Source organism: Lemur catta, chromosome 21 (genome assembly GCF_020740605.2).
Source record: "Lemur catta isolate mLemCat1 chromosome 21, mLemCat1.pri, whole genome shotgun sequence".
In the NCBI taxonomy this organism is placed as follows: Eukaryota; Metazoa; Chordata; class Mammalia; order Primates; family Lemuridae; genus Lemur; species Lemur catta.
This window is the reverse complement of record NC_059148.1, coordinates 27,045,026-27,067,359: the sequence shown is the minus strand read 5'-3', so window position 1 is coordinate 27,067,359 and position 22,334 is coordinate 27,045,026. Positions and strand designations below refer to the sequence as shown.

The 22,334-nt window shown below is 47.7% G+C and overlaps 1 protein-coding gene and 1 long non-coding RNA gene across 3 annotated transcripts in view; both read right to left on the bottom strand.

Moving 5' to 3' along the window:
- The window catches only part of LOC123626075 (MLX interacting protein), a 55,047-nt gene extending 48,711 nt beyond the window's left edge, over positions 1 to 6,336 (bottom strand). The window contains exon 1 of one of the 2 annotated variants that reach the window (XM_045534878.1): positions 5,802 to 6,336. In XM_045534878.1, coding sequence (XP_045390834.1) covers positions 5,802 to 6,214 — 413 coding nt within the window. In that variant the 5' untranslated portion in view covers positions 6,215 to 6,336. The remainder of the gene's footprint in view (positions 1 to 5,801) is intronic. The other variant, XM_045534879.1, reaches the window with a different exon arrangement.
- Positions 6,337 to 17,217: 10,881 nt separating this feature from the next.
- Positions 17,218 to 20,701, bottom strand: LOC123626096. Its single transcript, XR_006730738.1, has 3 exons — positions 20,670 to 20,701; positions 19,076 to 19,380; positions 17,218 to 17,916 (listed from the first exon to the last, which is right to left on the bottom strand). It is a non-coding gene; the product is annotated as an uncharacterized LOC123626096 (long non-coding RNA).
- Between the last annotated feature and the right edge of the window lie 1,633 nt (positions 20,702 to 22,334).

Genomic DNA, 22,334 nt, shown 5'->3' with positions numbered 1-22,334 from the left:
GGCCCTGATACAAACACCACCCAACAAAAGCACTTCTCCTAGGGTCGCCTCCACACAACATGCCCTAAAGCACAGTTCCACAGGCCATGTCTTGTCTGCAGAGCTGAAAATAAATCAGACTTGCCACGGGTGAGTTTATAAAGTTGGCATCCAGGTCTCTGAGCGTTCCTGTTCAATTGATATTTCTTAATCACCTACTACGTACCAGACACTGTGAGGCTCCGTAGGGAAGTCAAAGGTGAAGAGAGAAGGATCCTGGTAAGTCAGGTCCCCAGAGCAATGACACAGGCCGAATCAAACAAGGGCCGGCGTCGCAGAGGGACTCCACGTTCACTCACTTTGGGAAGGCGTGCCAGGGCGTCAGGTGCGTGAGCTGAGTCTTTAAGGAAGCACAAGAGGGACACAGAGTGGCCCAGGGCACCCATTTTCCCTGCCTGGCCTCCCCGCCTTAGCTCAGGAGAGGAACTGGTACTTTCACCTCCTCCCTAACAGAGCTCAGGCTTTCATGAGCAGGTGAGGGAGATAACTTTTCTGCTCAATAGACTTTTCCTTGGCTGGGCACAGTGGCTCATGCCTGTAATCCTAGCACACTGAGAGGCCAAGGCGGGAGGATCACTTGAGCTCAAGAATTCGAGACCAGCCTGAGCAAGAGTGAGACCCTATCTGTACCAAAAATAGAAAAAATCAGCTTGGCGTGGCACATCCCTGTAGTCCCAGCTACTAGGGAGGCTGAGGCAGGAGGATTGCTTAAGCCCAGGAGTTTGAGGTTGCAGTGAACTATCATGACCCCACTGCACTCTATGCCGGGTGACAGAACAAGACCTTGTTTCAATAAAAAATAAAGAGAGAGAGAGAGAGAGAGACTTTTCCTTGAACAAGTTGCCCAACTTCTCAGCAACAAAGCAAATTATCTTCTGAGCTTGGGTTTTTCCTTTTTTTTTAATTTGAAAAATGAGGATTCCATTACCACCTACCTAGAGGGGTATTATGTGAGTTGCTTAAGATTATGGAAAAAGAATCTAGAACATAGTGGCTGCTCAGTTACTGTGAATCCTCTTCCCTCCTCCTCCCACCCTAGCAAATAACCTCCCTCCAACTTCTCTAACCTCTGCCCAGACTCTCTGTTCCCAATTCTCTCAGCCCTTCCTTGCCCCTCCACCATACTGGCAAGTAACCTAGAAGCCTCTACACAAAATGGAAATCTGGTCCTGTGCTACTAAAGGGGAGAAGATAGGTAAAAAGAACATGACTTTCTGGTGGAGAATGTGGGGTTTTGTTGTTGTTGTTTGGGGGTTTTTTTGAGACAGGGTCTTGCTCTGTTGCAGGGCTGGAGTGCAATGACGCAATCATAGCTCACTGCAGCCTCCAACTCCTGCCCTCAAGCGCTCCTCCTCAGCCTCCCAAAGCACTGGGATTACAGGCATGAGCCACTGCACCCGGCCTGATCCGTACATAATTTTGACAGTAAACTCGGGAAAGGGAGGATAAGTACTAAACCCTCATGTCAGGGGAACCGTCCACACTGATTCTGGTTTTTGTCTATACACACACACACACACACACACACACTCTCTTTCACTCACTCAGTCTGGCTTAGACACCCTCCCTGAGCACTGCCACGAGACCTGCTTCACCCTGCTATCACAGCCCTGACTAACTGCTCTGCAACTGTCTGTGTATTTGTCCCCCACCCCTCGTCTGTGAGCTCCTTGAGGACAGAGACTGTGTTTTCCATCTCTGCAGCCCAGCTCCCACCTCAGAGCACACCTGTAATGACACACTCTCTAGTGATTAGAGACTAAAGAGCGCAAGAGAAGAAAAACTGCTTATCTCTGGTACAGTTGCAGGAGAGTAAAATTAATTTAGTCATTTTGTGCGAATGGTTTCCATTCCAACTAGTTACCATGCCTAGCACTGGAAGGTTCCTCTACTGAAAACTCCACATTTGGAGGCCATTATAGCACTCTAAACCTTTAGTCCTCGCTACTCCTCCACTCTGGCACACACTCCCACCTTGGTCAGAACACAGGATTACTCTACAGGGCATAAAAATAGAGGGGTTACATCCTAGAAACTAATATCCCAAGGCTATCTTGCAGGCCCTGATTTAAGTCTCCTAAATATACACTTAAGCACAAACCCATTTTCCAGAAAGCTACTGCTTATACATTAAAAAAAAAAAAAATCTCTTACCCCTGGAGACATTCACACCCAGCCTCCCTGATAAGGAGTTACTTAAAAAGGTAGAGAAGAGGAACCAAAACCAACCACAACAAGCTACACACTAGATGTGTTCAGAATCTGTGTGGGGGACGTACATGTGTGACATTCCTTAAAATGTTAAGAGGGCAAGAACCATGAACTATGTTCTAGAGCACATAGCTCCATTGTGGAGCCTTAGAAAGTGTCTGGCCCAATCAAGAATGCTTCTATTTAGTACTTGTCGAGCAGGCATCTGAAAGCTGTGCTAAACGAGCCCAGTTAAAGACATCATTTTCTGCAGTTCACAGATGAGAAATTCGGGCTCCTAATAAATGTCAGATGGATGAGGAAGCTGAACTGCAACTCCGCCTGACCCACCTGCTACATTAGCCTCATTCCCAGAGGTTATCTCGGTAGATCCTCACTTCCACCCTGCAGGCAAAGTTCTATCCTCCCCATTGCAGGGCAGGACAGGAAGACATAGACAAGGAAAGCTACAGGCTCCTTTCCCCTCGGGGAAAGGCAACTTCTCCCCTCCAAAATGTCCCAGTAATTGAGTCCATGTTTTAGGACCAAACCAAGACATATCGCCACAGGGCTACTTAGCATCACAGAGAGGGAAGGACATGGACTGTAAAGGCAGCGCCATGAAATAGGAATCTCATCTACGCTGTACTGTACCCGGCAGGCTACTGGGCATGCTCACACAGCCCTCGAACACCATGTCCTACCTACAGTCAGTCCTGGCCAAAGATCCTTCTGGAGGTAAAGCATTTGCACGTTCAGGAACAGAGCACAGTCAGAATCCCTAGACCACTTCTCAGAACTGGGTGAAAAATAACCACAATTTCCTTGCACTTAGTTCCTCCCCAAAGAGCTGCTGAACCTCATCTGGAAACAGCTGGGAGGCAGCAGTTAACAGGAAACCAAACCAAAAAAACGAGCACAGAATGTACCAGGAGAGTTAGGCAGCTAGAACGAAGAGGCCAGGGGACAGACAGGAAGTTGAAGTTAGAGAGAACCTGGGCCAGAAACAGTCACACAGAAGAGGAGACCCAGCTGGCCTACCTCTCAGCCCAAGCTGGAGAAAACCCGGAGAACCGGTGGGGAGGGCTCAAACCCCCCAGAATGCAGGTCAGACCACCGCTGAAGTTGTCTTCTTTCCTCCCTGCCCCCATCTCGATCTTACTCCTCTGAAAGCCAGGCAGTGGTCCTAACCGGGAGAGCTGGGGTCAGAAACTCACTTCTCTTCAGCTTCCTTCTGTGCCAAAGGCCGCAGCCCAGGCAACTGGGTTTGAGTACTCCTGCGCAGATCTGCACTAAGTTCCGCACTGCCAACTAAACTAAACGGCTGGTCAAACCAGCCTCACACAGACAAAGGGTATCTTCATGAGAAATTACAAGGCAGATTCCATCCCGGGACCTGCAGCAGTAGACCTTAGGTGGCAGCAGATCTCAGGCACAGGGAACAGCAGCAAAAGCAAGAGAGCCAGAGCTGGCGCAGTGGCGCGTGCCTGCAGTCCAGTTACTCGAGAGGCCCAAGGAGTTTGAAGCCAGCCTGAGCAACATAGCAAGACCCTGGCTACAAAAAAATAATTAAAAACATAAAAAATTTGTATTTAAAAAGAAAAAAAAAGAACCAGCGAGAGAGCCAGCAGGGTGAGAAGCCCTGAAGAGCTAGGTGAGCTTCTTGCACCAAACTAATGGTGCATTTTGCAATCAAGAAAGCTAACTGAGCAGTGAGTGGCCAGTTGCCAAAATATTTTTGAAAGAAATGAAAAAAAAAATCATTACTAAAATTCTTTGGTATTATTTTAAAAGCCTTTAGGTTATATAAACAGAGTGCAAAGGGGAGACTAGTTTATTTTTCCTTTAATAGCGCTTACTTAGGTGAGACCTTTCTGGCCCATGCCTCCTGTGACTCAATCATGCATTCTCTCCCAATATATGTAGAAGTTTATATTAAAATAAAGAAGAGGATTAAGTTCTCTTAATAAACCGCATTCCTGTCTTTCACCTCTAGCTTTGTTTGAAAAGATTCTCAAAGTATAGCATATGCTGCAATCTACTTGGGTTTGTTTCCAATGGACGTGCTCAAAATTTGAGACTGAAAGGCGCACAGGGCTACAACCTCAATCCCATTTGTTTTTTTTAAAAAACAGAACATCTTTATGGGCTCAGTGCCAGCTCAAACTGGCAAGACTAGAGAATCAGAGCAGACTGACCAATGTGTGAGTAAGGGGGATGGGAGGAAGAGCTATGGGAACAAATCATCAGGGAAACCTACAAGAGAGGAAATGGGATGGGGGGGGTGTTTCGGGAACATAACAAAGGAACAAGTTGACTAATCATTTATTCCAGAGGGGGAAAACGCCACCCAGAGCCAAGTATCTGGTATTTTAACTGCAGGTAAATGCATTCAGGGCTCACAGCTCTCCAAAAAAGCGAGGAATATTCCTACTCTTAACTGTGTTGCTGGAGTCTCTTAGGAAACTTTTCCTGCGCTGCCTGTAGAGCAGACCCAAGACAGCCTGGGCCAGTCCAGTTACTAATGCAATAAGCCCAACTCAGCAGAGATCCTATCACGAGCTCTGTGCGGGGTGAGCTGCTCAAGCCACCGCAGCTAGTCCAAAGAAGTTCTGCTGCTGAGGTAGAAAAGTCACCTGAAACAAATACCTAGCATACACACTGGGGAAGAGACAGAGTGGAAAGATGTTTTAACCCCTCAAGGGCCAATAATTTCTGCGACTAGGAAAAAAGGGATCTCCACCCAGGATCAATCCACAAGTCAGGATGGTATCTGGGATGTCTGCCCCAAACACTGACATCTCCCTCATATAATGTTTCAGGGCAGGCCAGAAAACCCTCCAACTTGCCAGGAGGACAGACTGCACCTCCAACAGCTGTGGTTTCTAGGAGGCACCCAGGGCCCTCCCAAGAAGGGGGAGGATCATGTCCCAATAAACGGTTGTGAGGGGGTCTTCAGGTGCAGACACAGTAAGAAAAGGAGCCAACATTTCTGGAGCACCTAACTCTTGCCAGGTGCTGGAATGAGCAATTTACTCATCTCATCCCATCCCCACCACAGCCCCACGAAGACAGACGCTACTGTCATCCCCTTTTTATAAAAGGGGAAACAAGCTCGGAGGTGTTACACAACCATTAAACAAACAGTGGAGCCAGCGCTCCAGCCACCCTGAACAGGTGGTCTTAACTGCTGCTGGATATTGCTCGAAACACACAAAGCGTTTGGGGGAAGGGGTCGATAGAGTCGGTAACACAAGAGGCAGGCAGCTTATTATACCTCTTTCTTGTCCAAAATCGGTGGCCCCAGGACACTGGAGGGGAGGGCCTGGATGGGGAACGTGAAGCCGAAAGAACCCAAGCACTACCGGCAGGGGAGGAGGCCAGGACCCCGGCCCCTCTCACAACGTTGAGGACCCCAGACCCCTAAACCCTCCCGAAGGGTTAAGACCCAAAGGGAATGCGTAAAGCCAGGGCTCAGGCGGTCCTGGGCTCCACGCTTGTTTTGTCGAAGGGGGGCCCCCGCGGGAGGCGTGGGGCCCGGCCGGGGCCTCCGGAGGTCGCCAGGTCCCTACCTGTAGGCCAAAGTCATGCACTCAAAGAGCTTGGTGAGTGAAGCGTCGATGGACAGGTGGCAGGAGCTGGTCTTGCCGAAGCTGTAGGTCTGGCAAGTCTGCTTGTTGACCGTGTCGAAATCGTAGCCCTTCTTGGGCGGGTGCTCGCGGTGCGGCGACGACACCATGAAGTGGCCGCTGTGGATGATCTGCTGGCGGCGCGGAGGCTCCTCGCGGCCCGGCCCGGCCCGGGGCGGCGGCGGCGCGGCGCTCGCGTGGGCCCGGGCCGCGGCGGTCGCGCCGGAGGCGGGCGGCGGGGACGGCTCATCCGTGTCCGAGTCGTCGTCGTCCTCGGGCACCTGGGGCTTGAGCAACACCGGGCGGCCCCCGCTGCGGGGCCGGCGCGGGGAGCACATGAAGACGTCGGCGGCCATGAGGGGGGCCCGGCCGGGAGCATCCCCCGGGGCCTGGGGCGACGCGCGAGCTGAGCTGAGGGCGCCGGCCCGGCCCGCGCGCGGACTGTCCGCGAGCGCGCGGCGGGGCGGGCGGGGGAGGGCGCGGGCTGACGGGGCCGCCTCGGCGCCGGCCCCGGCGTGACGTCACCGCCGCGTCTCGGCCAATCGGCTGCCCGTGTCGGCCTCTTAAAGGCGCAGGGGACCCCTTCCTTATCAAGGAGGACAAAAAAAAAAGGACGCGGAGGCCGTGCCTCCCTGCCCTCCCCTCACCACCTCCTCCCCTTTGGGCGGCTGAGGGGGCTGCCGAACTCCGTGGCCTGGCCGCGCCACCCACTGGTGGCGGGGCGTGCGAGCGACGTCCCGCCCCGCCCCGCGCTCCGGAGTCGCCTGCGGCCTCGCGGCGGCCGGGCGGCGCTCCACGTGGTGGGCGGGTGGGGGTGGGGGTGGGGCGTCCTCCCCGCCCAGGCCCCGCGGCGCCCGGAACTGGGTCTTAATGGCTCGTTCCTGATTTTGCTGGGCCTGTGGCAGTTGTCCCCTTTTGGTTGAGGCGAAGACCGGGTCGCTGAAGACCGAAAGGGTTTTCCTAACGCGAAAACAAGATCAAGAACACGTCTCACTGAGAGCTCGCGTCCACCGCGGTGGAAACTGGCTCTGCCAAGTTGGGGCGCTTTACCGGCGCGTCGCAGCTGCTAGTGGCGGAGCCCGCGGAGCCCAGCTGGCTGCCGCCGGGTCCCGGCTCTTTTAACTGCAACTCGGAATGCCCGGGCTTTTGTGGTTTTTTTTTTTTTTTTAAGTGTGGCGGGCTAACTAGCCCCAAAACGAGTCCAAAAGGGGAAATTCGGAGCCACAGTTTTCTTCTCCGTCAAGTGGGGAACAATTCCTGTGCCCCAGAAAGTCGTGACGGTGTCAAAATGGCCCTAATGTCCTCCAGTCCTGATTTTGTGGGGGGAAAAAATGGCTATAACGTGTTTAGCAGCGTGGCTGGCAAGAGACTGAGCGCTAAATAAATGGACTATTTAGGTTGAAGGAATTGAGTCTGCCAGTCCTGAGGTGCCTAGAAATTAGCAATAGTCGACCACTTTTTTTTTTTTTTGAGACAGTCTCACTCTGTTGCCCGGGTTACAGTGAGTGCAGTGGCGTCAGCCGAGCTCACAACAACCTCAAACTCCTGGACTCAAGCGATCCTCCTGCCTCAGCCTCCCGAGTAGCTGGGACTACAGGCATGCACCACCATGCCTGGCTAACTTTTTCTATATGTTTTTAGTTCGGTTAATTTCTTTCTATGTTTTAGTAGAGACACGGTCTCGCTTTTGCTCAGGCTGATCTCCAACTCCTGACCTTGAGCGATCCTCCCACCTTGGCCTCCCAGAGTGCTAGGATTATGGGGCCAATCGACCACTTTTTGACCTACAGAAACAGCAACTCCACATGGCTCAACCTAACCTCTAGACACTTCTAAAAAATTGTCAAGTTTTCAGCTGCTTAAAGCCAGCGTGAAGTGGGGATGGCAGGGCACTAGGAGGGCGGTGAGGCTCCTGAGCCTGGAGCACCCACCTTAATACCTCCACAGCCGCTCCTTCTCTCTGCTTTGAAGCTACTTTCACTTCCAGATTTGGGCGGGAGCTGGGTGTCCTGCCCCACCCTCCTCCTGAAGGGACCAAGGACTCTTACCAAAATGACTGCACCAGCTCCTTTCCAAAGGTCTGCAAGGAGGGTGGGCTAGATGGACTGGCAGCTTCCAGGTGTAAGTTTGAGATGTTCTTTCTTGCCCAAACCACTGTTCCCAATGCTGGTTGCAAATGTTTGAAAGTCCAGCCTTTGAACTGCCTACCTTTATCTGAAGACCAGTCTCCTTGGTAAACTTAAATGCCCAGCCACATTTAACACACAACTATCCCACTTATAGAATGTTATCCCAAATATATGTGCACAAATTATTGTAGCATCATTTATATTAGTGAACGCTAGAAACAATGTCCAATAAGAGAGAATTCTTTGACTATATTATAGCCCCCAATATAATGTAACACTGTATATTAAATGATGTATATTTATTGACATGGAAAGATATCCTTGATATAGTATTCTGTGGAAAAACAACTTTTAAAAAGTCATCAGGGGTTAGGCACAGTGGCACATGCTTGTAATCCCACCAATTTGGGAGGCCAAGGCTAGAGGATCACTTTAGCCCAGGAGTTAGAGAACAGACTGGGCAATATAGCGAGACCCCATCTCTACAAAACAATTTTTAAAATTAGCCAGGTATGGTGGCACAGGCCTATAGTCCCAGCAACTCAGGAGGCTGAGGCAGGATCACTTGAGCCCAGGAGTTTGAAGTTACAGTGAGCTATGAACATGCCACTGCACTCCAGCCTGGGTGACAGAGCAAGACCCCTGTCTCTAAATAAATAAATAAATAAATAAATAAAAATATCAGTAGTTTGCTACCAATTAAATAAAATTCATATATTTATGTGTATATGTTAGACAGTGTTACAAAATGTTAACACCAGTTATCTCTGGGTGGGGTGATTTTGATTTTCCTCTTTATGTTTAGCTATATTTTCTAATTTCCAAAATAAACATGTATTCCTTATATACATTTTTTAATTAAAAAAATTAAACATCAGTTCCTTGGGAGGACATAACCTCATAAGGCTGAGGTTGCCAAGTGGCAACCGGAGGACCATATTCAGTGCAGAAACATGCTTTGTTTAATCTTCACTATAAATTCCCAAGAGCGTGTGTTAGGGAAGAAACAAGATTTGAGAAAAAGCACAGTTAAAACTGTGGAAAGCAAAGACCACAGAGTGCGAGGTCCAGTCATGGAGGGTGCTCCAAGCTCACCATCCATGGCTGGAAGGACAAGGTCTCAGGAGGAGTTTTCAGGGAAATGTGTAATTGCTTGCAGAGAATCTAGGCTGGTGGTCCTCCACCTCCCTTCCTGCTGAGTAAAAGGCAGTGTCAGCAAGTGTGCAGAGGCTGGACACATGTGGAGTGACCCGGGGAGCTAATGAGCCCCGTGGAGAACAAGTAGTTCTCATGCCCAAACAAACCGCAAGAAAACAGAAGCTCACAGGGTCGCCATCTCTTCTCCAAAAATCAGAAGAAACAATTGTGAGCAAATTAGTAGTCAGGCAAATAGGGATTCCCGAACACAAAGGATTACAGACCAGCAGAAGTCAGCAGGCAATTAAAGAAAGCCCGCACTCTGGAAGAAAGCTAAAAGCTAACAAGTAAGGGGGGAAAATTAACAGAACAAAGACTTTAAAAATAATTAACAGTCCTAGAAAGAACACAGAAGACTCTGCACCCACTAAGCAATAACCTATTATGAGAAAGAAGCAAATAGGGGTCTTGGTAAATAAATACAAGTATATAAGTAGAAAAATATGATTTTTTAAAAAAGATCTGAGTTAAATAGCAAAATGGAGAAGGCTGAAAAATACAGCAGTAAACTAAAAGATGGAACTGAGAGTTTGTCCCAGAAAACTGCCAGAAGGACAAAGGGAAGTTGTGACATGGAGGACACATCCAAAAAGTTATCCTTCCAGAAAGAAAAAAGGAAATGGGGGGGGGGAATAAAGTAGTAAGAAAAGAAAATTTCCCAGTGCTAAAAACACAAGCCTTTTATATCTGTAAATATAGCTGATTGTGTTGTGATAACAAACCACTCCCAAATCTCAATGGCTTAAAAACACATAAAGGTGTATTTGTTGCTCATGTGACCTGTCTATTGCCTGCGTGTCTACGGCAAGTTGCAGTGGGCTCTGCTGGTTGAAGTCACTCCAAGACTCAGCCTCGTGACAGAGCAGCCACCACCTTGCATGTTGCCCATCCCCCTGGTGGAGGGGAAGAGAGAGCTCAAGAGAGTCTCATGTTGTCAATTAAATGGTCTGACCCAGAAGTGACATGTACTTGCAACTCCTTGGCCAGAAGTAATTACATGGCCCCACCCAACCACAAGGAAGCCAGGAAGTCCAATCTGATCATATGACCAGAAAACAGTCAGCCAGAAATACTTGGGGAATGGTAGATATGAAGACTATAACTGAAGACTATAACTTTGGATTTTAAAGGTGCCCTGTAAGAGCAACTCCAGGAATGACTCTCAAAAGCATTGTGCTAAGTCAAAGAGGTCAGACTGTTTGAATCCATTAATGTGACCTTCTGGAAAAGGCAAAACAATCAGGACAGAAACCAGATCACTGAGTTGCCAGGAACTGGGGGCAGAGGATGAGGGACAATGGAACTGACCACAGAAAGGCACAAGGGATCTATTTAGGGTGATGAAAACATTCTGTCTCTTGACTGTGGTGCGGGTTACGTGACTGTGCAAGTTTGTTGAAATTCACAGACAGTACACCTAAAAAGAGTGAAATTTACTATATGTAAATTATACCTCAATACATTTTGGGCGATAAAAGGTTAAATGGTCTTTTCATCCATAGGCCATATTTGAAAGAATTACTAGAGGCTGTTCTCTCCAACAAAACAAAAATGATATTTGAGTAAGAAAAAGGTATGCAATGCAAGAAACAGTGTAGAGCAAAAAAAATAAAATAAATGGGTTTTAAAAATTATGATAAAAAAGAAAAGAGTTTTTAAAAATCAAGCTATGTTAGAATTTTAATTAAAAATAACAGTCCCTTATCTGACCACCTACATGCTTCTCCCCCTTACTAGCAGACCAGAACTAGTTATACAGCCCTACCAACCACCTCCCCAGAAGTAATCACTTTGAAATTTTTTAGTTATTACTTATAGCAGTTATTTCTAAATTTTCTAAAATAATCATATATATTCTAGAATCTTCAGTTCCAGAGATCACCTATTGACTTATGTGTTAGAATTATTAGATTTTACTTCCTTATATACCTCTTTCCTCCCCCATTCTAGCATAGATAAATCAAATTTTGTTAAATTCATATTTAATGTTTTCACTACTTGACTAAAAAAATGTGTGTTCCTAAGCCAGGTTGTACACTATGATTTCTTTTCCTTTATTGTTCAAATTTTTGTTTTTCCTGGAGTTAACAATTGCCTCACTTTTTTCCCATTTGCTTTGCTTTTTTGAAGCTGCAGTTAAGTCTCCTCATCCCATAAAATTGCTTTGTTAATTATCTCTCAATATAATTTTCAGAGTCAGTCCTGTCAAATCCTATCTGTCCCAATTTTTCTGCCTTGAGTTTTTTGTCCTACTTCTCTAATCAAAACTAGTTATTCTCTAAGCCTAATGCATAGCTGTTGTCTTGGGGCTTCCTTTTATCATCCTACGAATTAATTTCATTTCTCTTATGTCAAATCTACTATTTCTTGGATCCTTTGCCTTTTTTTTTTTTTTTTTTTTGAGACAGAGTCTTGCTCTGTTGCCCAGGCTAGAGTGCCGTGGTGTCAAGCTCACAGCAACCTCAAACTCCTGGGCTTCAGCAATCCTTCTAACTCAGCCTCCCGAGTAGCTGGGACTACAGGCATGTGCCACCATGCCCGGCTAATTTTTTTCTATATATATAATTTTAGCTGTCCAGATAATTTCCATTTTTAGTAGAGATGGGGTCTCGCTCTTGCTCAGGCTGGTCTCGAACTCCTGATCTCGAGCGATCCTCCTGCCTCGGCCTCCCAGAGTGCTAGGATTACAGGCGTGAGCCACCACGTCCGGCCTGAGTGATCCTTTTTTTAAAAAAAAGAAAATATCCTATTCTTGTTTCATGGATGCCATATTGTCTCTTATCTCTCAATAGTATTTTGAGTTTATCTGAAGTTATCTTTTACTCCCTGCGTTGTGTATATTTCTATTTCTTTTTTTCTCTTAGTTTGTTTTGACCTCTTCATGTTGGAAGCTTTCCTCAGAAGTCTGGAAAGGAGCCCATTCAGATGACTGATAGGAACAGAGTGTATGGCAGGAGCGTGGCCCATCAGCTGGTGAGTCAGCGGGTGGCCAGGCAGCTTCCTGGTTGGAGGCTCCCGAACATCAGTACCTGGCGTTTTCTCTGCGGGTGATTCCGGTTGTCCAGGGGAGGACCCCAGTTGCCTTCCGGACAGGTGTTGAGTCTGGCTGCTGAGTCCCTGGAGCAAAGCCAGGGAAGGGGACAGTAATCTTGCTGTTTGCTCTGCCCACTACCACTAACCCTCTCTGCACTCAGCCCCTGGCAACTCACTCACTCCCGGTACTCAGTGCCCACTGTCCCCAATTCTAGTGCCTCTCTGATTTAATGTTTCCAGAAGCTAAACTTGGAGTGAGAGAGGGATCATCAGCTGAGACTGCACAGGAAGTGGGGTGGAAACCTGGAGGTCTCACTGTTCCGTATACAGACTTTCAGCCAAACTTTGTTTTCAGTCCCCTGCTTTCCACAGAATGGATGCCGCCGATTCCCCAGACTTTCTGGGATCCTGGGGAAGGACTGGCCTGCGTCTCGTTGGGATCTGCTTCTGCAACAGTTGGGTGGAATCTTCCTCCATGTGCAAAGGTCATTTCTGTTCCTCTCTCCTCTTTGCCACTCTCATGTTTGAGGCTACAGATGTTGCCTTATTTCACTAAATATGGCTTTTCTGCTTCTGTTTCTCCTTTTTTTACGCTTTCAGGGCGATTTTGGAGAAAAAGAAAGGGGTGAACATGTCTTTAGCACAGTAAACTGACATCTAAATAGTTTTTTTTTAATTTTGACTTATTTGCTAACATTTTAAAAATCATGACATTTCATATCATATAAACCTTAGAATATTAGGATTTTCTTGAACTATCAGAAGACCTGACAACACTAGCCCCTTATTTCTACATAGCAGTAGCGGAAACTCAGGAGTGACTTTCCTCTTTAGACAAAGCATGAAGCATGTGTTCTCCAGCTTTCCACAATCCCCACCCATTCCTATTGCCCCAGCTCAGGGGTGGGGAACCTTTGCATGTTGGAAGGCCACATTAATTTAGCTGTAATCAAATAGTTTCTAATTCAAGAAACTTCAATTAGATTTACTTAAAAATGTACATTATTTTTGTAAAAATCTACTATGTACTTAATAATTTCAAGAAATGAAAACTATTTGTTAATTTTAAAGTTAACTAACCTTTTAATGACTTTAATCCTTTTTGTTGGAGAGCATTTGAATATTTGGTTGCAGCATGGAGGTCCACAGTTTCAGTTGATCCGTGACCTTAAGTGTGTCTTGATTTGGGTTAGGTAGGAGAATATAGATTTGCAGCAATAAGTGGCTGAAAAGCAAAAAAGCATTTTTCGGGCATGTTGCTAAAGTCGTGGGTATTCTACTGCATTATTCCATATTTCAATTGGATCTTCTTAGCATCAATCAATGACTTTAAAATGTCATCTACTGAGAGCTCAATCAATTCCATCTGTAGTTCTTTAGGTGCCTTGGTGATATCAATAAGGTGGGGCTGAAATGCTAATTTGAGTGTGATGTCATGATTCTCAAAGTCAGTGAACCTTTGATTGTCTTCTCCAATTAATAGGTGGATAACGGCTGCGTATTCTTCAAATGATTCCCACATATGATCTTGCTCATAAATGACCTTTGCTAACTGGAGAAAATGTTCATCCGAAATTTCCCTTTGAAGAAATATTTTGAAAAAAGATAGCTTTTTCAATAATTCACATTGCTGATTCTGTTCTTCATCAGATTTAACAATCTGTTCTCAAAGAAATAAAACTTTGGCTAACACCTGTCCCTGTGATAGCCAATGCACTTTAGAATGATATGGCAAATCCACACTGAATACCTCATCGATCAACATTAGCATGTTACGAAGCTGACTGATGATGCTGTGTTGCATTTGCAGAAATACAGTTAACAATATTTATAACTAGTTGCAAAGTGTTAACTAAAATAGTAGCTTTAGCACCTAGATTTTGCTGATGCCAGATACAATGAAAAGAAATGGCAGCATCTGGATCTGGTAATACTTTTTTTTTTCCGAGACAGAGTCTTGTTTTGTCACTGCGGCTAGAGTGCAGTGGCATCATCATAGCTCACTGCAACCTCAAACTCCTAGGCTAAAGCCATCCTCCTGCTTCAGCCTCCCGAGTAGCTGGGACTACAGGTGCGTGTCACCACACCCAGCTAATTTTTCCATTTTTTGTAGAGAGGGGGGGTTTTACTCTTGCTCAGGGTGGTCTAGAACTCCTGAGCTCAAGTGATCCTCCTGCTTCAGCCTCCCAGAGTGCTGGGATTACAGGCATGAGCCACCATGTCCACCCATGTTGATACTTTTTTAAAAAATCTGTGCAATAAACCCTTCATGTTTTCCTGTCATGGAAGGTGCTCCATCTGTACATACACTCACTAAATTTACCAAATTCAGTCTAACATCACAACATTTGTCTTGAAAGTTGTTGAAGATATCTGTTCCCTGTGTTCTCTTTGCAAGAGTGCCCAAAGTGAGTAACATTTCGTAGCAAAGAAAATCTTCTGTTAAGACTCGAATGAAGTACAAAACCTGTGCCAAGTCAGTAGTATCAGTTGATTCATCCAAAGCAATTGAATAGTATGTATTTTCCTTTTAAAGTACTGCATGAAGTTGTTCTGATAATTTGAAGGCTAATTCATGCTGCCAGTCAATTATGGTTCTCCTTGAAATATGCAGTTGTTGGTGCTTTGAAATGTTATCAGGGTCTAAGCATCCTAGAATTCTGACAATGCATTCTTTCACAATTTCTACATCACTTCCCTTTATTTCCCTGAGTATATAAGCTGCTTTATAAGTTGCTTCAGTGGCATTATTTCCAGGTTTTATTGCTGCTTGAAAGAATTGACTTTGCTTTTCATCTTTTAATTTTTACAATACAATCTTTCATGCCTCTCCCTCTGATTTAAAATAGTTGTGGTATTTCCAAGTGTTATAATGCTGATGAGCATTGAATTTCTTTAATGTTGGTATTGCAGGATCACAAGGCAAGTAAATCATCTTATCTTTAGCAGAAACAACATAATACTGCAATTCCCAATCCTCATTTAAAAAATCTGTTTTCTTCCTTTAGTGTTCTCTTGGTTGTCTTTGACATGATAGGCTGTTACGCAGACAGAATTAAAAATACTGTCGAGCTGTGCAACTATTCACAAATTCCACTTCCAGCAGAATCACAGTACTCGACCCCCACAAACTCTCGCCAGCCAGCCTTGTGCGGTGGTGGCACCAGTGGTGGGGGTCGGGGGGCAGGGGGAGAAGGAGTTAGAACTAAACCATGCACATAGCAGCCGTCGATTTAGCCCTTACGGCTTACTAATGTTCTAATTGTGCTGGTCAATCTGGGAGGATTATTTCATTGAAACTTATTTTATCCTTTAGTATTTTAAATATGTTCATTTTAAAAATTAAATTAAAATATTTTTTGAAAAGTATTAATAAAAATAAAAGGATTGTTCTGTAAAATTTGGATTCAGTCAAAAGGCCGGGCTTAAGGACCCAGAAGGCCACGCTTCCCCGCCCCTGCCGCAGCTGTCATGCTTATTGACATGCCCTGCCTGGCTCCTGCAGGCGCTTGAGTCTCACGTTCCAGCTAAGCCTTGTTGTGCTGTGTGCCCTTCTGTGGAACAAGTTTGTGGAAACTTTTCCTCCTGCGGCTGTGGGAGAGAGGAGGGGACAGCCACAGGAGAGGCGAGTGTTCCAGAAGGAAGAGGGCACCGGAGATCAGACCGAGGGGGAAGGAAACTGAAGGTGCGAGGGCTCTGGGGACAAAATTTCCATCATTTGGGATAATTACTTCATAGGGTTGTGAGGACTGAGTGTGTTAATACGTACGTAAACCACTTTAAATAGTGCCTGGCATCGAGTACGTGGTGCTATGTTTGCTGTTATTATTTGTTTTGTTTTGTTTTATTAAGGTATAATTTACATAAAGTTCTCTCTCTTTAGGGTACAGTTCCAGGAGTTTTGACACACACACACGGTCAAAACAAACATACACAATCAGCATAGAGGACAGTTCCCTTTGTAGTCAGCCCCTGGCGACTCCTGATCTCTTTCTTCCCCCTATTAGTTTGCCTTTCCCAGAATGTCATATAAATGAGTCCTTCCAGAAGCCACCTTGAGGCTGGCTTCTCTCACTTAGTATAACGCATCTGTTGTGTCTATGGGTAGTTCATGCCTTTTTATTGCTGAGTAGTATTTCATTTTGCGAATGTACCATAGTCTATCCATTCACCGGTTGAAGGCCATTTGAGTTGTTTCTAGTTTTGGGTGATTATCAATAAGGCCACTGTAAATCATTCACATCCAGTTTTTTGTACATTTTCTTTCTTTTCTTTTCTTTTTTTTTTTTTTTTTGAGACAGGGTCTCACTCTGCCACCCAGGCTGGAGTGCAGTGGTGCAATCATAGCTCACTGCTGCCTCAAACTCCTGGACTTGAGTGGGCCTCCTGGGACTGCAAGCACTTGCCACCATGTCTAGCTATATATTTTTTTAGGTTTTGTAGGGATGGGGTCTTACTATACTGTCCAGATTGGTCTGAACTCCTGGCCTCAAAAGATCCTACCGCCTTGGCCTCCCAAAGTGCTAGGATTATTGGCATGAACCACTGCACCTGGCCAGTTTTGGGCACATTTTGATTCCTCTTAGGTAAACACAGGAGTGGGATTGGTGAGTCCGACAGTAAGTTTATGTTTAACTTTCTAAAAATATGCCAAACTCTCTTCCAAATGGCTGCACCTCTTTACGTTCTCACCAGCAGTGTGAGGTTCTAGTTACTATGTATCCTCACCAACATTTGGCATGGTCAGTCTTCTTAGCCATCCCTGTGGACACGAACCAGTATCTCATTGTGGTTTTAATTTGTGTTTCCCTAGTGACTAATGATGTTCAACATCCTTTATGTGCTGATTTGCCTTTTGTATATTTCCTTTGACGAAGTGTCTATGCAAATGTTTTGCTACAATTTTTTCTCTCTTGGTGAGAACTTTCTTCTTATTTTTTTCAGAGACAGGATCTTGCTGTGTTGCCTGGGTGGAGTGCAATGGCATGATCATAGCTCACTGCAGCCTTGATCTTCTGGGTTCAAGCAATTCTCTGGCCTCTGCCTCCCAGGTAGCTGGGATTACAGGCGCGCACCACCCAAGCCCAGCTGTGCTTTTTTCTTATTGAGTTTGGAGAATTCCTTATATATTCTGGCTATAAGTCCTTTATCAAGTAGATGTTTTGCAAAGATTGTCTGCCTGTCTGTGCCTTGTCTTTTCCATTTCTTAAGCATGACTTTTCAAGAGCAAAAGTATTCAATTCTGATGACGTCCAATTTATCATTTTTTTTCTTTTACAGTCAGTGCTTTGATGTCACAAAGATTTTCTCCTATGTTTTCCTCTAGTTTTACATGTTACAGTTTGGCTTATGATTTTGAGTGAATTTTGTGATAAGGTGCAAGGTATGGGTTCATTCCTTTTGCACACAGATGTCCAATTATTCCGGCATCATTTGTTGAATACTTGCAATTATTATTGGTAGTGTTGGTGTCCCTAGGGCTCCCAGGGGTAGGGGTGAGTAAGGGAACCCCTGGCCCACTCTGCAATGGAGTCACCTGGCCCAGACCGCCCTCACACCCACTGGCTAGGGCCTGCTGCAGTTCTTTGCTGGCAGAAGACTTTGTTTCTGGTCTCTTACCTCTTCTCTCTCTTCCTGAAATCTCCCGTGTAGAACAAACCATGAAAGGGCAGGGGTAGCCTCGCGGTCTGGCAACATCCCTGTGAAAATAAACAAGCGCAGAAACTGAAAGGCAGCAGCCACCTCTGGGGACTACTCGGGAGAGAGTTCAGGGCCGGTGCATCCGCTGCGCGTGGCTCTCCAGCCCCGGCCGGCGGCAGGTCGGATGTGGCAAAGCCAAACAGGATCCTGATTGCTTCAGGTGCCACCTCTGGCCAGAGAGACCCCTGATACCTTTGCAGTGAGCACCTAATCGTGTAGCTGTAGGGGGTCTGGAAGAATTTCATGGCTGAACAGCCCTCGAAAGTTTGCACAGCCTTCCTCACCCATCCTCCTCTTCTCCTCTGTCCCCACACAACCCTGCGAGGTGGGCAGGGCAGGGAGGTTGACCCTGTCGTACAGGTAGGGCAACTGAGGAACAGGAGGGTGAAGAAATAGATGGGAGGGGGGTTGGGATTTGGGGAATAGCATTATTATTATTATTTTTTTTTTTTTTGAGACAGAGCCTCATTCTGTTGCCCAGGCTAGAGTGCCCAGCGTCAGCCTAGCTCACAGCAACCTCAAACTCCTGGGCTCAAGCTATTCTCCTGCCTCGGCCTCCCAGAGCGCTGGGATTATAGGCGTGAGCCACCGCACCCAGCCAGGAATAGCTTTATTGAGGTCTAATTTATGCCCCCTTAAGTGCCCATCTTAAGTGTACAATTCCGTGAGTTTTAGTAAGTTCACACAGTTGTGTAATTGTCCCCACAATCCCGTTTCAGGATGTGTTTAGAAACCATTCCCTTGTGCCTCTTTGCAGCCAATTCCCATTCCCAGCCCCAGGCAACCCAAGTTCTGCTTTCTGTCTCCACAGTTTTGCTTTTTCTAGAAATTTCGTATAAATAGAATCATCCAGTAGCTGGTCACAGTGGGATTTCAAGCCAGAATCTATCAAGGAAGCCAGAGAGCCAGGATGGCAAACACAGCGTCACTGAGGGCTCCCACCTGCTGCGTCACCTAATGGGACTCACTGTCTCAGAGCCTCAGTTTTCACACCTTTAACACCAGGCGACAGATTTACCCCCTTGTCAGAGCAGAAGCCAGAGTGAAATGAAATAATGGAGGTCCGATGTCTCCCAGTGAGTATTCGTAATCCACCCCCCAACTGGAAATATCCCAAAGACCCAGCAGCAGAACGGGTAAGAACAGTGTAGAACATACCCCATGGAATATTCTCCAGCCGCGACGGTGAATGGACTGCAGTCACACACAGCAGCATTTGTGTGTGGCGTGAACGTCCTGTTGAGTTAAAGATGCCAGACGCAGAGGAGCCCACACTGCACGATTCCATGAACGTAAAGCTCAGGAACAGGCCAAACCACCGTGCAGGGAGAAGTCAGGGGGGTGACAAGCTGGGGGCCGCTGGCGGGTCAGTAATAGTTTCTGGACGTGGGTGCTGGGAATGCAGGTGTGTTCAGTGTGGGAAAATTCATTGATAAAAAATTCAGCAACGTCTTGCATGATGCCTGGAACACAGCAGGTAATTATTATTATTCTTTCGACTATATAGCATTTCAACAGGGAGGTGGGGCCTGTGGCAAGGGTTGGCACACTTTTTCTGTAAAGAGCCAGGTGCTAAATACTTTCAACTTTGGGAGCCACAGGGTCTCTGCTGCAATTAGACAGTCTCCAACTTGCGATGGTAGAAACCGTGCTTTGAGTACCCGCACAACCATTCTGTTTTTCACTCCCAGTACCATATTCAACAAATTACATGAGATTTTCAATGCTTCAGTATAAAATAGGCTTCATGTTAGAGGATTTTGCCCAACTGTAGGCTAACGTGGGTGTTCTGAGCACGTAGGCTGGGCTGAGCTGTGATGTTCAAAAGCCTCCTTCCCTGAGTCCCTGCGGGACCCTGTTTGGTTGCTGTCCCCCTCTGGCCTGAGCATCCTGTCTGTACAATGGGGAGGCCGATTCCCTGCTCTAAACCACCGTTCGGGTTGCGGGGAGGTCAATGAGCTCAGCAGGGAGGGAGCCCTGAGGGAGAAGACGGCAGGATTAAGGGCCGCTTGAGGTTCTCTGATGCAAAGCAGATTGTTTTTTCTGCCTAAGTCTGGCCCTAAATCACCCAGTGCACCCAGGGGCACAGTGCCACAGGGGTACCCCAGAGGGAGAAGGGCACAGCCTGAGCACAAGTCCACCCGGAAACAGGCAGAGGGGAGATGGGAAATGTTCCTGGCTGAGGAGGGGTCCTGAGCAAAGGGCAGAGGTTAGATGACACATCCCTGCCCCAGCGCTGCTGCTTAGGGAGCTTGGGGGCAGGGGTCTCAGAACAGCCTGTTAGAGATTCATTTCCAGTCTCTCTCTCACTGTTCTCTCTCCACAGGTGTGGGGGGAAGGCCTCCGGGAGGTGAGGACCAGGACCTGGTGCCAAGCCTGTGGACACTTCCCTGGACCTGAGCTTTCTCTGCCTGCCCACCTGTCCCCACCCCACCTGCCTGCGGTGCCCAGGGCTTTCACATCACCTGGGGGCACACGGGCCCTCTGGCCAACTGCTGGCCTCTGCTTGGCCTCCTTCCCGGTTCCCCAGTGGTCTTGCCCCTACCTGTGGTCTGGTCTTTTCCAACCCATGCTATGCCAGCACATCCCTAGTCCCGCAGGACTCAGAAACCTCCAGCCACCCCTGCTTAGCCCCGTGCCTGGGGTTCCTCCACCATCCCAGGAGCCTCCCTGCCCCCACAGTCAAGATGTCTGTATCCCCTAATTCCACACTGTGTTGGGCATCTTTCTTGGTGCCCTGGGGCTCACTTACCTGTCTGGAGGGAAAGGGTCAAGTTTGAGTCCTTGCTGCCCAGGGCCCCGCACACAGGTGGTGCTCAATGCATGCCTGCAAAGCCTACGCTCCCAGCTCCGTGCACGGCTGCTGCTTGAAGGGAGATGGGGGAGAAAGTCGGCTCCATGGAGAGAGGCAGAAGCCCAGAGAGAGATCCCGAGAAAGTTAAAGGAATGACCAAGAGACAGAGACCAAGGGGCATGGAGACGAGAGCCCCAGAGACGAGGAACAGACTCGGGTCTAGACAGCGGCCAGGGCAGACACCGGGCAGGGCGGCACGGGAGGGCGGGACCTGTGCCAGCTGAGGCGCTTTTCCTTTAAGCAAACAAGGCGCCTATGATTTGTGTTTTGTCAAGCTGAACTTTCCATATCTGGAGTTTAGTTAGCTGGGCAACCAATTCTGGTAAAAAACACTGGGACATGCTTAAAAGGAGCGGGGCGGGGCGGAGTCAGACAACACAAAAAGAGAACGTTTGCCTCCAGGTCGGCACGAGGGGGACTCCGCCCCACTCCCTTGGGCGCTGACCCAGGGCTGGGGTGAGGCCAGACAGAGGAGGGAGGGGAATCAGCTGAGAGGGAAAGGCCCCGGGGAGGTTCTGGTTCCAGCCTGCCCATGTCACTACAGGCCAAGTTAAGAGAGGTCAAGACAAGGTTGCAATCCAGCTGTGCGCTGACCCTTCAGAGTCCTTACTGGGCACAGGCCAGAGGGGCGGGGATGGGATTAGGTATAGCTTTTAAACCAGGGACAGCCCTGCTGTTTCCTCACCAACACCTGCTCACAGAAAGGAGTGTCTAGTGGCTTGCATGGTACCCAGGTGGTGCTTAATAATGACAGCTCTCACGACTGGAAACCAGCAGTCGCTGTGAGCAAGGAGCCCGCCGAGCCCTGCAGAGCCAGGGCCACACGGCCGTGCAGGGGCCAGGGCCACGAGAGGGGCATTCCCACCCTCAATCTGACCTTCCTCTTTCTCATAAGGTGACAAAACCACAGGGTATTCATGATTTGAACTTTTTTTTATTTTCTGAAATGGAGCCATTGTACATTGTACAAACCATATCTACTGATGGAATAAATAAGTGAAAAATTATACTGCTGTACAACACACCAAAAAAAAAAAAAAAAAAAAAGATCGTAAGAGGGAAAAAAAAATTAGGTAATGGTGAAAAAGGTCTTTATGCCTCTCACCAGGTCCTCGGCGATAATGAACATTCCAAACCATGACACCGGTTGATAATGGGAGGTCACCACCCTACACGAGTCGGTCAACAGCCTTCCGGGTTGTGGGTGTAAGTGCCAGCACTTTGTGGAATGTGTAGCCGCGGCTTCCACGACTTCAAGTTTTGGGGGGAATCAAGTCTGCCCGGGGAGCCCTGGAGGCCGCGGGCCCGATGTCCGCGGAAGGCTTTCACCCAGGGCCCCGCACCCCGGTTCTGCGGTGGGGGCAGGCGGGGTGCGGGGCTCGGAGCAGCAGGCCGCGCCGGGAAGGAAGCACGTGGGATCGCTGCAGTCTCGTCGTTCCGCGCGGAGCGCAGGGCTGCTGGCGCTTTGCCTGGCGTGGCCGCGGCCGGGCCCACTCCTACCTTCAGGCACTTCAGAGAAAAACTAGTGACAGCCTCGGTACCGTGGACGTCTTCGTCGCCTCC